This window comes from Apaloderma vittatum, unplaced genomic scaffold, assembly GCF_000703405.1.
Source record: "Apaloderma vittatum isolate BGI_N311 unplaced genomic scaffold, ASM70340v1 scaffold24656, whole genome shotgun sequence".
NCBI lineage: Eukaryota > Metazoa > Chordata > Aves > Trogoniformes > Trogonidae > Apaloderma > Apaloderma vittatum.
Genome location: NW_009721600.1, coordinates 8,157 through 22,882, shown reverse-complemented (window position 1 = coordinate 22,882; position 14,726 = coordinate 8,157). Strand labels below are relative to the sequence as shown.

The 14,726-nt window shown below is 48.8% G+C and overlaps 1 protein-coding gene across 1 annotated transcript in view; it reads left to right on the top strand.

Moving 5' to 3' along the window:
• The first annotated feature begins 6,432 nt into the window (after nt 1-6,432).
• DHX30 (DEAH (Asp-Glu-Ala-His) box helicase 30) overlaps nt 6,433-14,726 on the top strand; it is a 16,332-nt gene continuing 8,038 nt past the window's right edge. The window contains 7 exon segments of the mRNA XM_009871468.1: nt 6,433-6,563; nt 8,571-8,681; nt 9,392-9,747; nt 10,494-10,620; nt 11,340-11,489; nt 12,211-12,363; nt 13,884-14,705. Coding sequence (XP_009869770.1) covers nt 9,554-9,747; nt 10,494-10,620; nt 11,340-11,489; nt 12,211-12,363; nt 13,884-14,705 — 1,446 coding nt within the window. The 5' untranslated portion in view covers nt 6,433-6,563; nt 8,571-8,681; nt 9,392-9,553.

Here is a 14,726-nt window from a genome sequence, read left to right as displayed (position 1 = left end):
TTGGCGCGGAGAGTTGGGTTTCCCCAGCAAAGGGGTGCGGAGCCCTTCGGCTCAAGGTCGCCGGTTTGAATGCGGGGCCGAGGCGAAAGTCTCCCGATGGCCCCGCCGTGGCCTGACGCGAGAGGGAAAAATCGTGAGTGGCTCTTTGTGGCTGGAGCACGCCCATGGAGCATCCGCCAGGAGAGCGGCTCCGCCGTCGCCGTTCTGCGAGTTCCGTTAGGTCAGAGGCACCGCACGCTGCGGCCGCTTCCCAGCGGCGCTTCAACCCGCCGCTCGGGTACAAAGGGGTTCGCTCCAGCCCGCCGCCAGGTGTTCTCGCTGCCGGAGCCCAGCGAAGCCCCAGTCGAGGTACCGACAGCTCTTACCAACGTAAATCCCGGTGGCTGCGCTGCCGGTAGATCTGGCCAGGAGGGGTGATGCCTCTTGTCTAAAGCTTGGGAGATTCTTTTCTCTTTTGGATGTCGGTCCTGGCGCCCGCAGCGGAGTTCTGTGTGGGAGGGCGCAGGGTTCAGGCGCGGGGAGGGTAAATGCTGTTCGGAAGGAAGCGTTACTATCTCTGAAAGAATGTTTGAAAGTGCGTTTTGGTGTTTTGACAATTGCTTTTTGTTAGGTTACGAAGCATGAATGCTTCTAGGTTAGAAAGACAGATACAAGTAGTTTTGTGCCAGAGATTACTGCTTCCAGGCTGTGACTTGAACTACTGCATTTTACCTTGTGAAATCACTGGTTTGGTTTGAGTTTTATTTCTTAAGCTGTAGCCTTCCACTTTGGAAATATGCTTTATTATTACATAAAAACTTCCCCCCCTTTCCTGTGTGTTCTCTATTTCCTTCCAACCCTCCAGCACTTTTAAAAAAAATTATTATTTTCTCTCTGTAGTTTCTGAATTGTTTGGGTCTTAGTTCCATTTTTGTTTCACAAGCTCTGCTGGGCTTTGTCTTGCAGTTGAGAGTCAGATGGTCTTTAGTTGTTGCATTCAAGCTGTTCAACAGAGCAAATTAACTTACTTCTCAAGTAAGTGCTGAACCACCCAAACTTATTGTTTAATGAGCTGGTAAAGGTGTTGCCTGAGAAAAGTAGTAAACCAATTTTTTTTCCTTCTCTTGCACTTCATACCTCAGCAATTTTTCTAACGTGCCTTTTCAGAGGGTACCTGAGTATTTTTATTGTTGGGCTTTGGTTCATTCATCCTTCCAGTTTGTGTTGTGGATTGACCATGGAAAGTCCTTCTGGTGAGAGTTTAGGGAAGAGCAGTTTCAGACAAGCAAACAAAAAGTCCTCAGGGTCTTGTCAGAAGTCTGCCCTACCTGTACAGGTGCTGCTTCAACATGTAGGGGTCATAAAAGTTATTTAAAAAAGCTATTTGTGAGGGCAAGTTCGAAGCCTTCAACTTTTAAACTGATGCCTTGTTAGCTACCCTCATTTGACTACTTTTTGTTATTAGCCTTGGATACAAATACAGAACAAACAGCTCTCACCTGAGGCCAGCTTAAAAACGTTGATGTTCTATTGCTGGTAGTATCTAAGGCTTTGCTCCGTTGGCATGGGTGGTGGGATTTTGGAGCAGAATCTGTGAAGGAGAGAGCCTCTGCCTGCTCAGTCAGGTCTGTGGCACGTTTACTGCGACTTAGGTGATTTTGACCTCTGTTTTGCTCTGAGAAAGACTCTTTCTCTTGGACTGATTAAATTTGCCGTCTCGCAGTATCGCAGAAGAATTTATCGCAGAAGAGTTGGCCTGAAGCTCTGGATGCCGCGTGGCCTGATCCCGTTCTCGGAGCAGGGCCAGCCCGGAGCGGGTTGATGAGGGCTGTGTCCAGCCAAGCTCTGACCGTCTCCGAGGATGGAGGGTGGCCATCGGTCACTCTCCTTCTCTGGTGATCTCACTTGCTTTTGAAGCAGCCTTGTCATTTTTACCAATTTTTCAGTTCTTGGTTGGGTGAGAACTGCATGTATTTTTTGTTAACACGTGTGCTCGAAAGGTGCCTTGGTCAGGGTCGCTAGATGTTCGGTTAAAAAAAAAAAAGCGAAGTAATAGGGTTGTGGTGTACCCCAAGCTAAACTGCCAGGCCGAATCTTCTCCGTCTCCCTCCATCTCTCCTCAGTCAAACATGTCTAGGCTAATTCCTTATGAAATGGATATTATGGAGCCACAGGGCTTTCTTCTTCCCTGTGAATTTTTGATGTGTTAGGAGCATTCTTCACTGGTTTGAATTTATTACTGTGGGGGCTTAGATCTCAATGAGTGTTGTGTTTAATAGTTTGTCCTTGCTGCTCATTTCTTGCTTCTCCAGGGATGCCTGCTTGCTGCTCCTCCAGGGAAGAGACTTTGAGGGAAGACAGAAACTGTTGAAACCGATGTGATGCTCCTCTGTGTTTCTTGAACAAGCCTGTGGGTTGTTTTATTGGGGCTCTTGTGCCTGACACTGTCCTCACTGGTCAGATTTCTCGGGTTTAATAGAAGACTTGGCCACTAGGGCTGGGAGTTGTTTGTTTGTGTTGGGATTTTTTTCTCTTTCGTGATGCTTGGAGTTATCATGGACATTCACAATCAAGTTAAGCTAAAGCACTCCACTGGCTTTGAAGAGTGTGAATTAGTTAATTGGTCTCTTTGATAGCCCCTCCCTGAATTGTCTGCTATCCAAGACAGGCTTTTAATATTCCTACACGATTTCAGACCTGCAGTTTGGCCATCTCCTGTGGTTCGGATAGGAACTGGGTATGAAAATCAACTCTGTTTTGCGAGTATTAGGTTATACTCCGTGCCTCAGCGGGACTGTGATTACTGCAAATACGATTCCTACCCAAATATCCATTCTCAGCAGTGGGCGAACTAAGACACTCTTTGGAGGAAGATGCCAAGAAATTCAATCAGGCAGGCAAGGAAGCATTCTGCAAATCCAATTCTGTGATCTTGGATTGTTTCTTTAAAAACTACGAGCGGGGCATGGCTTCGTGCAAGATAAGATCCTTTCAGCTCTCGAATTGGGGATAAGAATGGGCTGAGGGTAATCCATCAAGCCTTAGGGTCGCAGTCGATACGTCAGATGGCACTGCTGAATATGGCATTGTCAGCCGTGAAGAATACGTTGTGTCTCGCTCGGTAATTCAGAGTCTGATCCTGCAAGCCAGAACTAGGCTTTGTTATGTAGAGATCCTATTCTTTGCCCTGGAATGGATTAAATATTTAGTCTTCACTGAGGAGTCACCTCAGAATGTGAGAAATTGGCCCTGTCATTAGGTAATTGCTTTTATTTTTTTTTTCCTAGGAGTTTAAAAAGAATGTGCTTCTTACATCCACCCAATACTTATCGCAAAATTTCTCGGGTTATTGTTTCTGAAAGAGGAAACAACTAGAGGCCAAGTAATACAGGCTGGTGCTGGAGCGTTGGTGGGGGGTTTTCTGTTTGGTTTCTTTAGCTTCTATTTATTAAGTGAATTTAATAGTACATTTGGGAATTGTGCTGCTACTCCTCCCTCTGTGCATCCCAGCAATGTGGAATGGAACAGAACTGCAGAGTGCCAAAATGTTAGTCACTTTTCGAGTTTTCTTGAACAGGTCAGAGTCTGAATGTAGTGGTGTTTGCTGTGTGAGTAGGCAGAAATACCACATTTGCCGTGTAATTACAGCAAATTGGCTTGTAGTTCTTTGTTCGGCTGAGACCCTGTTCGTGCTCTCGTGGCTGATACAGAGAAGTAATTAACAGACAAATAGCGTGCATAAATCAGAGTATTCCTGCAATTGGCCAAGAGTTTTCCCGAGTACGTGTGAGAAAGAGCAACATGTGGGCTTTTTTTATTATTCTTCACAATGGAAGATACTGCACTTGCCTGTCTTGCTCAGGAGAGTGTGTGTCGCATGGTCTTTCCACCGTTGATGTAGCTGAAGGAGATTGAGTGGGCGGCAGTTTTAATTTGTTCTCTTTGACGCTGCCCTCTAAGTACCCGCTTGTCCTCTTTGAACCAGGGCAAAGAGTCAGAATTAGTCAATTGTTGCTTTACGATGCGACCCGTCTTCAAATGTCACCCAGCTTTCGACATCCTTATCGTGGACTACGGAGCTTGTATTTCAGTACCTCCCCATGTATGTTAAGGAACCCAGATTCCTTCTGTGTCTGGTCCATTTGGCTTCTCTGAGATTCAGATGGTTTTTCTGTGGTGCGGAAGAAGAGGTTTCAGAACTGAGTGTCACCAGTATTATTTTTTTTCTGAGCTGTAGACCAGCACGCTGGTTTTTTTTCTGGAGAGAGTGATATGATCAGCAACATGTTGCTTTGCTCTCCCTTCCCCAGGTATCAGCAGTCTGACAAGTGTTGGGCCTGCAGTGCTAGAACGTAACTCTCGCCTTCCCTAGAACTTCTTGTTGGTCGGCTTTCAGCTGAGCACTCGTAAGACATCCTCATAACTTCAGTTCTCCCTGCCACGTGCCGTTATCACAGAGCCTTTCTCTTAAATGCTCGCTTTCTTCTCTGTGTGCCTTTATTATAACGACTCTGCAATCAGAGTTTTTGGCAAAACGTGGTGGTAGATCTTGGTGATGCTCTAACGAGCGCAACTGTTGGGTTGTTTCTCCTTGAGTTTGGTAGCTCGGTCTGAAATTCCAGATTCTGGCAGTACCAGTGCTTGGGTTTGGCTGACTCCTCACTTGTTGCTGCAGCTCCCCCTGATACCTGTGGAGAATTAGAAGCTTTCTAAAAAGTAGTGCTCAGACGCGTCGTTGGTGGTCTGCAAAAAGATCTACCATGTGAGGGAAGGCTGAGCGAGCTGGGGCTGGTCAGCCTGGAGAAGAGGAGGCTGAGGGGGAACCTCATCAATGTTTATAAATATCTAAAGGAGGTGTCAGGAGGATGGGGCCAGACTCTTCTCAGTGGTGCCCAGTGACGGGACAAGGGGCGATGGGCACAAACTGGAGAACAGGAGGCTCAAGCGAACCATAAGGAAATACTTCTTTACTGGGAGGGTGACAGAGCCCTGGCACAGACTACCCAGAGAGGCTGGGGAGTCTCCTGCTCTGGAGACTTTCAGGCTCGCCTGGACGCGTTCCTATGGGACCTGCTCGAGGCGATCCTGCTCTGGCAGGGGGCTGGACCAGATGATCTCCAGAGGTCTCTTCCAGCCCTGACCATTCTGCCGTTCTGTGGAGACGAATGACGTTCTGACTGCCCGGGGGCACGTGTTTGTGATCTTGGCCGAAGACAGGGTCAGAGTGGCTTGGCTGTGCTTGCTGCTGCTGGAATGGGAGGTCCCGTTCCTCTCCCCTTGTCCCCTCTGCTGGTTTTGGGCACCTGCAGGACTGTGCCGTTGGTTGATTTACTTCTGAGCCCAGCAGAAACAAGCATGCTCCATTTTTCTGGTTTGGTTCAGCGTTCTGTGGGATTAGGGCTGCAAATCATCACTCCGTGCGTTTGGGCTTGGGACAGAGCTGGTGGTGTTAGAGCCTGGGAGCAGTGGCAAAACTTAATCTGATCTTGCTCGGGCTCTGTTTGAAATGAAGGCAAGTGCTGTAGCCCGAGCAGCATTTCTCACCCGTTGGGGCAGGGGACGCGCGCTCAGCCAGCCAGTCCTACCCACCGTGGGTGCTGCCGCCCTGGGCGCTGCTCCTCGGCTTCCTGCCCAGGCCGGTTTATCTCTGAAGACAAACTTCTTTCCAGGGGGGTTCTCTGAGCAATTTAGTACAAACCAGATTCCCAGCCGCTAACTGAGGTGTCTCAATGAATTCGGTCCCCAGGCGTTATTTCACGTTACTGCCAGTGACTGGGTCTAGCGTGTCACTTGTGTTACCCGAGGTGGTGAGTACAGTTCCCGAGGGGCATGCAGATACCAAAGTCTTTTCGAAATAGTCATCGCTCAGTTTATTTCTGATATCAAAGAAGGACAGAGCTGCTTTTGCCTCCATAGCGAGGAAACGTCACCAGCCCTACACATTGATCTGGGCTTTGAATTCTGTGCTAGGATGTTTGTCTTCAGATTCAACAGGAGATATTGTCTTGTTATTTTTTTTCCCTGTTGATACTGTGTTCTTTTGAGGGGGAAAAAGGTCTTTACAAACTGCACGTGACTGTTGGTGTCACTGAATCGCGGAGTTAGACTGGCAGTGCTCGCTAGAGGATACTCCCACTAGTGAAAGAGGGGGAAACAAATAACCTGTGGGTTTCAGGAGAAGTATGGTTGCCCGTTTCGGATTTGCAGCATCATCTTGAGTTTGGAGCTCGGGAGACTTTGCGCTCCCGTGTACCGTTCCGCTGGTGCGGGGAGGTGTTGTAGGCAAACCCGTTACTGCCTCTGCTCACTCCTCTGTAACCTCAGAGCCATCGGTGCTCACAGAGCTGCGGTGCAGCAGGTGTTACAACACGTCTTTGAACAGGACTGCACAAGAACTAGAAGACATTTAGTTCCTCTCTTGTTTTATTTTGTTTGTTTTATTTTTTTTTGCAGATTCCAGAGACTTATTAAAGGAATTTCCACAGCCTAAGAACTTGCTCAACAGCGTGATCGGACGAGCCCTGGGCATTTCGCATGCAAGGGACAAGCTGGTGTACATCCATACCAATGGGCCAAGAAAAAAGGTAACCCTGTTACGTGGTGTCCCCACGTAGGGCGGGAAGCGAGCCAAGAATGCCACTGAGCCTGGAAGTCACTCTTTAATAGAGAAAATTGTAGGAATGGTTTAATTCCACAACCAGTTGAGTGATAATCTTTCAAACAAGAAACGTCCTCACTTTTTCCTGTTTCTCTTCATTTTTCACGTACCTCAGTATGCATGTCGGTGTAGATCCTGTCCCTTTCCTTTTGTTTGTGGAAGGATGGATTTTTTTAACTATCTTGCTGGAACCTGCTTTTCTCAGAAGAAAGACACATAGTCTGCCCTCAAATATGTTGGGCCGTGTACCCCACCACCTTGGAAAATTAGATTTTAGGTGCTAGATTTTAGACCTTATTAGGCCTAGATTTTATTGTAGATTCTAATAGACCAAATGCCTAAGCCTTCAGTGTTCAACCAGAAAAGAAGAATTTGTTTGCGGTGGAAGGAGCCTTCTAATACTACGTAAGGGCACAATGCAGTACAGGCTCTTGGGTTACATGAAGCAGAGGAATTCCAAGCGAACCGTTTGCCAAGAGGTTTGAGATGCGAGAGGCCTAGATCCAGGTCTGTGCTGAGCAGGAGTTCTTGGCCGGTGGGTGCTCCGTGTTGGAGGGCTTGCCTCCTTTTATCGTACCAGCTCTCGTTCTAGAGCTGAAAGCCTTTTCCAGGAAAAGATTCAGTTCTGATGGATTAACATTTTCCAATAACATTCTGTCTAAAATTTCCCAGACAGTTTTTATGGCCACATCCTTTCTAAGCATCCCTGCATTTTAGGCAGTATGTTAGTAATGGTTACTTTAGAGTTCCTTTATTATTATTATTATTTGTGGTTTTGTTTTCCTTGACCACTACTGTAGTTTCCTAACTGAAATTTTGGAAAACCATAACCAATATCTCCTCATTTTAGTTTGCGTAATCAGTTCACGTTCTTGGTAGCACTTAGCTAGATTAATGTTGTGGGTAACTTCAGATTAAAAAAAAAATAGCTAAACCAGGATAAAAAAAAAAGGAACTCTTGGAGAAAATGAGGGTTGGATTGCAAAAAAAAAAACCAAAAACCAACAACACAGGAAAAGTATGTGGGGACAGAAAGACAGGTGAGATTTCCAACCAAGCTTTCTCCAGGTTGCAAGCAAGGTTTTTTTTCAAGAGCGCCAGGTAACTTTGCCTTCGTGAGACTTCTTCTATTTTTTTTTTCCTTTCAGCAGGTCTGTGCCTTTTCCTGCAGAGCCCCAAGGCAAAATACGTAGCGATTTCCTACAGTAAGATGAGATTCAGATGGCAGGCAGGCAGCCAGATGCAGGCTGTTGAAAAGTCAGGAGCCTTTTCTCTAGCCTTATAGGTGGGGTTTTCCCAGTGGCCCTTAATGCCACCTTTCATCTTTGCTGCAGAAGCAGGAGAGAATTCCTCAGGCATTTCCCTCCTTTGAGCCTTGCAGAAATGCAGCTACAGCATCCGCAGGGCCAGGAGTAGAACCAGTTCTTGATTTGGAGCAATTTCTTAACAAGGGCAGGGTTCAGCTCTCAGCATTCATTACTTCTGGAGGTTTTCCAGCTGCTCTCATCCAGCTGTGCTGGTGAAAGAGGAGCTCTGGTGGTCCTGGTTGTTCTCTCAGGAGCTTGTGTTGGGCAGAGCAGACTGCAGGCTGCCTTCTCCTGCTCGTGAGGAGGCTGGGAGCTGCCTGTGTCACTGGGGTGACAGGCTGCAGCCTGCGAGGCGCTGGCCCAGGGCACATGACGTTGTGCTGGAAGTCGGCCTGGCTCAGCCCTGCAGCTCCTGTGTGACCGTGAGCATCTCGTGTCCCTTTTTTCTCTGTGCTCCTGGAATGCAGCTTCTGCCAAAGAGACCAAACAAGCAGTTTGTTGGGGATTTCCATTTGTAGTTCTCTCCTTTGCCTGGAGTTCGGAGCTGTTTGAAATAGCTCCACTTGGGATAGAGGAGAGAGGTTGTTCTGTACCGTCTCACTTTACTGTTTATCTTTGTTTTCCAGAAAGTCACTCTGCATATAAAGTGGCCTAAGAATGTGGAAGTGGAAGGCTATGGGACCAAGAAGATTGATGCTGAGAGGCAGGCAGCAGCTGCAGCGTGTCAGCTCTTCAAGGTGAGCTTGTGCTCCTCCTTAGCTCGAAGCCTTTGAGTGCGCAGGCTTCATCTGTTTCGGTGATAGGATTTTTGAATTTATCTCTTTGACTCTTCACTTCCTTAGTTGGCCTGTCTGTTAGTCAAAAGTGGAGGGTGAAGTCTTGAGCCATAAAGCCCACTTGCTTCAGCCAGGCATGAACTCTGTGAACTCTTTAGTTCTGGTCTTTTATGGCCTAGACCTTAATCAGCTTCTGTCTTAGTCTCAGCATCCATGGCGAGTAGAGCTTCCCTTGGGTGTATTTGCTGTTACTGCTCAGTAACTCTCTCTCCTGTCAGACTCCCTGTGTATATTTGCAAGCGTGGTACCTTCAGAGGCTCCTGTTTCCTCTTTGTGCAAACCGCAGTGTGGCAGGTCTGTGTTCTGTTTTATAATTACTCTAAATTTTAAAGCTGGACCCAGTTGCTTATGGCTGGACATAGTCGATGTCATGTGCAGAGCCAGTATCAAACAAGTACAGTGAAGTTATGAAGGTCAGTGCTTCAGATCTGGTGTTGCATAGCCACTGTCTGAGAATAAGCTGCAGTTTCTCAAAGTTTCTCTCTTTTTTCTGTGGGAAGTGAAGATATGGCTCCTGGATTTCTCTCCTTTACCAGATGCGTTTTGGTTTCCTGCAGAGTTGCCCATATCTCTCTCTTCACTGCAGCTAACGATTCGTTTTTCTCTTCCAGGGCTGGGGTTTGCTGGGGCCCAGGAATGAGCTCTTTGATGCTGCCAAGTACCGGCTTCTCGCTGACCAGCTCGGCTGTCCCGATGAGAGGTGGTGCTCGGAGGGCAAGTGGCGCTCCAAGTCGGGACCTTCTCTCGCTGACTTGTCAACCTGCTGGCGACGGATGGAGCCAGATGATTCCATCCAGCCCATGGATCAGGGCAGGATGCCTAAAGCCATGAGGAGGGAAGAGCTGGAGGAAGGGGAGCTAGAGGAAGGGGAACTGGAGGAAGGAGAGCTGGAAGAAGAAGCAATCGACGTTTCTGATTATCTCCCTATGGCACATCCGGATGCTCGAACCCCAGGCAGAGATGCAAGGTACCTCTGCCCTGGTAGCAGCTAATCCAGGGCAGTAAAGAGAGACTTTTCTTTATCGCTGATGCCCCGCTGCAGTTCCTCACAGTTGGGCTGCAGTTTCCCACATTGCCAGGGTGGCCCATAGATGGGCCAGATGCTGATTCCTGTCCTGTTCTCTGCACGAGCAGTGGTGAGGCAGCCTGGTCTCATACCTGGCTGTCATCACAAGGAAAAGCTTCGGGCTTCTTCTCTGGAACCTGCCTTAAGAGGTTTCCATCCCTAGAAATTGTACGTGTGTGCTTCGACCTTTTTTGACCACCCTGGTTTTGATGGCAGTATTAAATCTGGTCCTTTTCATCACCATAGTTGCTTGCTTAATTTGATGTTTTATGAGCACAAATCTCGGATTTTTTTAATAGTGAACAGGAGTGAGATCAGTATGGACCTGGTGGTGGTAGTTTTTAGGGATGCTCCTTGGATTCAGAATTACTTATTTATTAACATCAACAAATTTTAACAGATTTATCTGGTTTGTACTGTTTTTTTTGGGTAAAGGTTTGGTTGCTTTTTAGTAGGTGGCTTTACAGGGCTGGGTGATAGTTCTGTGACAGACTTTAGCAGCAAGACAGAGCTTGATTTTTCAGATGACCAAAATTCCCTGTGCCTTTAACTGCTCAGTTTCAGACCACAGTAGCAGACCTGAAGGGAGGTGGGTCTGAGCACAGAGTGGATATTTGTGTACCAAACTGTTCTCGTCTTCCATCTAGCCGAGGAGGGAGTTCCATTGAAATGACAGACGACAACACTGCCATCCGTGCCCTGACGCAGTTCCCACTTCCCAAAAATCTCCTGGCCCAAGTGATTCAGATTGCAACCTCTTCCTCCACAGTCAAGGTGAGGGGCTGTTAGACCGCTGCCGGGGATGGAGCTCAAAGACTCCGACTGGAATCGTGTCAGATGTTTGGTTTTTGGGCAGCAGAGAGCTGGGGGGGGAAGGAAAGTTAAAAAAACTAGACCTAGAAAAATCAGCCTGAAGAGCAAGGGAGAGATTTTGTGGTGAGAATTGAGGAAATGTCTTAATAGGAGCACGAGGCATGTTGTTGCTTCAGGCCAGAGCAATAGAGGAGCTGCTGTCTGAATGAAGGAGGATATTTTCACAGGTAACAGGTTTGCGTTTCCCCATGGATTTGCAACAAACACAAGTCGGTGTTACGCGGAGCAGTGTGCGATTTCTGTGCTGACGGAATCTTTCCACAACCTGATTCTTGCCAGGATCCGGTGATCCTCCTCCTTGGTGTGTGTCACCAACCTCCTTCCCAGACCTCATCTGCCTAGCAAACAGTAGCTGCGCTCCACCCCGTAGGCGCTCGGTGACGTTCTCCACGCGGCTGTCTGCTCTCACTTCTCCTTAGCCGGTGCCTTGTGAGCTGCGGGGGTGGAATTCAGTGCAGTAAACCTGTTCTAGTACACTGATTAAAAAAAAAAAAAGCAAACCCAACCAAAAGCCAACTTAAGCTCTGCTTGGAAATAACAGAGAGTATTTGAAAACGCCTGCCTAGTTACGTAGGCTCTTAACACCTCCCCAGACCTGATGGTATTTGTGTGCGTTTTAGGAATACATGCAGTTCCGTACAGTAGGCACCAAGACCAAGATCTGCAAGCTCACGCTGCGCTGGCCCTGTCCCATGACTTTTGCTGCCAAGGGCCGTCGCAAGGTGGAAGCAGAAAACAAAGCGGCGGCGCTGGCCTGTCAGAAGCTTAAGGTAAGTGCATGAGGCTCCTGCATCACGTGTCTGTGAACAGAGGCTCCTTGAACTTGACTTTACCATATTTGAGCCCAATGGGGTGATGCTTGCTATTACCTGATCTTTGGTTCCATGCTTAATAAAGGGTTTTTCCAAAGCTTAGGGTTCAGTCCAGCTGCTGTGTAATCTGTGATCACCTTGTGAAGAGGGGTGCTTGTCCTGAGCCCTCGCCAAGGGCTGGCCAGGAATCGCCCTGGGAGTGTTGGCCTGTTCTCTTGGCCACCTTCCTGCTCTCTGTGAAGACTCGTTCTTGTGGGTGGGCTAATGCAGACTTACCGCTGCAATGGTTTTGCTGCAGACTCTAGAGTCAGCAGAGGTTCCAAGAAATAGGACTTACGGAATTGGCACAACACAGCAGAACTGTAGCAAGAGAGTTACAGCCCTCACAAGAGGATTTTGTTAGGTACAATTGTGGCTGCTGTTTCTTTGAGGGGTCTGTTCAAGACCTCCTTGTGAGTATTGTGTTGGGGAGAGGTAGCAGGTGACTCTGTTATGTTTCACCAGAGCCGAGATGGGGTCATATCTCAGTTTTTGCTGTGGCGAAAGAAGGAGTGATGGGTTTGGGCTACGGAGTAAGGAGTTGACTCTTCTGAACACACAGAACCCGTGTGCTCTATATACCAGCCCTTCGGACGCAGCGTCTTGTGGCTGACAGTGGTGTTTGCCGCTTCCTCTGCAGAGCCTTGGCTTGGTGGACAAGAACAACAACCCCCTCAGCCATGCCATGTACAACATGACTTCGCTACGGGAGCTTGGGGAGAACCAGAGAAAACCCTGCCACATCAAAGTCCCTGAAGCGACCCTGCGCAAGATTGAGAACTACCTGAATCACGTAAGGCTTGCTCAGCCGTCCGAGAATCGCCTGGGGCTGATCCCATTTGACTTCAGGAATTGCATGTGGGTTGAAAGCTTCAGGTCAAGACATTGAGGGAATTCGTGGCTTGATAGTTTGCCACAAAAACTGATCGTTCTCTGCTGACCTCTGGGGAAGAGAGACCTTTCCTGGGCAGAGGGGCTTCTCTGTAGGCGCCTGTGGCAGTTGTCTGCATCATTTGGCTTTTGGGGCAGTTTTGGGTTACTTATTTTCTCCTTTGTTGGCTGCCTTGGGCAGCGTTGGTTCTGTTAAACTCTGGTTGTGCCTCGTAGCTTTACAAGGACCCGGTGCCAGCGCTTCCTCGTTTCCCTTGGGAATGTCTCTCATGTTTTTGTACCTTAGTGGTGGGTGCGAGTCCTCAGGCACCTGGTGGTGCTTTCCCCCAGGAGATCCCACTGCCTGGTGGGCCAGTGGTGAGCAGCACCCGTGGGAGCCGGCGCAGTGCCAAGACAGGGTTCCTTAGGAGCGTTGGCTGCCAAAGCAGCAGTTAGCGCTAAGGTAAGGTGAGGTTGAGTGTAGCTCAGGCACAAATGTGTGTAGCTTGTTGAAGTCGTTGAAAATAATGCCTGTGCTGGATAGTTGGTAAGTTACTGGTGCAGTACTCTGGGGCTTGAAGAGTGAAGGATTTAGTCGATCTTACCTGTATCAGTCGATGTTTACGGTATCTTACAGGCACTGTAAAGTAAGCGAAGCAGTAGTGAATGTCCTAGAAAGTCAAGACTCTGTCTAAGTGGCTGCTTCTAATGAACTAAGGGCTAGAAAAGTTAGAAAACCAGCAGCATCTTGGAGGGACTTGGTCTGCTTCCTGTGCTTACACCAGTGCGAGCTGTCACACCGTGCGTGGAAGGGGGATGGCTTTGTGCCTCCGAGTAAGGCTGAACCCAGAAGTAGTGATCTGTAGATGAACTTTTTATCCTCCGAACATCTGGGCCAGTGCTTTGATTTGTGTCCTAGACAATTCCTGACCTATTGTTGCTCCTTTTAGTTCTTCCTGTGGGATGTGGGACTTCTGTTTTTTTCTTTTGCCAAGATAAGCGTTCTGCTAAGCCAGAAATATTCTATGTTTTGTGCAAGTTACGTGTCTGGACTTCCTGAGGGAGAGGAGAGTGGTGGTGTAACTTGATAGTTTCCAAAAGCTGTTGCATCACCTGTGTGCAGCGTAGCCACCGACTTGGAGAGCTGGAGTTACTGCTTTGTGCCTGTTGGTTCAGCATCTCTTAAAACAGGGGATGGAATGAGGAAAATGCAAGGAGCTGCCCAAGTTAATTCTCATTTAAAATAACCTCAATTCAGAATATAAGGGGGTGAGCTACCTAAAAACTGAAGAGACTTTGGCAGAGCTTTGTGGTCGTGGCAAAGCTTCGTGGTCACCGCAAAGCCAGTCTGGCTCAGTCTGTTCCAGGCCCTGGTTTCTTTCTGTCCTTCTCGGGACTGGTACTAACGTTTTTGTCCCTGCCGACTTTCTCCATCTCTCCCAGTACCCGGTGGACATCAGGGAATCCAGGCCGCGGATTGCTGATGACATGATGAACCTGAGCAAGGAATCTGGTGCGATCAGTGACGCCATCACGGGGAAGACCTACATCCCCATGTTGGAGGCAGAGGAAGTGCGCCTTAGCCAGAATCTCCTGGCCCTCTGGAAAAGGAGAGGCTCTTCATGGCAGGAGAGCCACCCGCTACCAGTAGATCCTCACAAGGACACCATCCTCTCGGCCATCGAGCAGAACCCCGTAGTGGTAATAGCGGGAGATACGGGCTGCGGGAAAACCACGAGGATCCCGCAGCTCCTGCTGGAACACTACATCCTGGAGGGACGCGGCGCCCGCTGCAACGTGGTGATCACCCAACCAAGGAGGATCAGCGCCATCTCGGTCGCCCAGCGTGTGGCACAGGAGTTGGGTCCCAACATGAGGAAGAACGTGGGCTACCAGGTGCGGCTGGAGAGCAAGCCACCTGCCAGAGGAGGAGCCCTCCTCTTCTGCACCGTGGGCATCCTGCTGCGCAAGCTGCAGGGGAACCCCAGCCTGGAGGGCGTCAGCCACGTCGTGGTCGACGAGGTCCACGAGCGAGATGTCAACACCGATTTCCTGCTCAGCCTCCTGAAAGGCATCCAGAAGCTCAACCCCGACCTGCGCCTGGTCTTAATGAGCGCCACGGGAGACAACCAGCGTTTCTCCCATTACTTTGGGGATTGCCCTGTGGTCAAAGTGCCGGGTTTCATGTACCCGGTGAAGGAATATTATCTGGAGGAGATCTTGGCCAAGCTGGGCCGGCACCGACACCGGCACTACGAGATCAAGGTGGGTGTGCAGCGCGTGGTT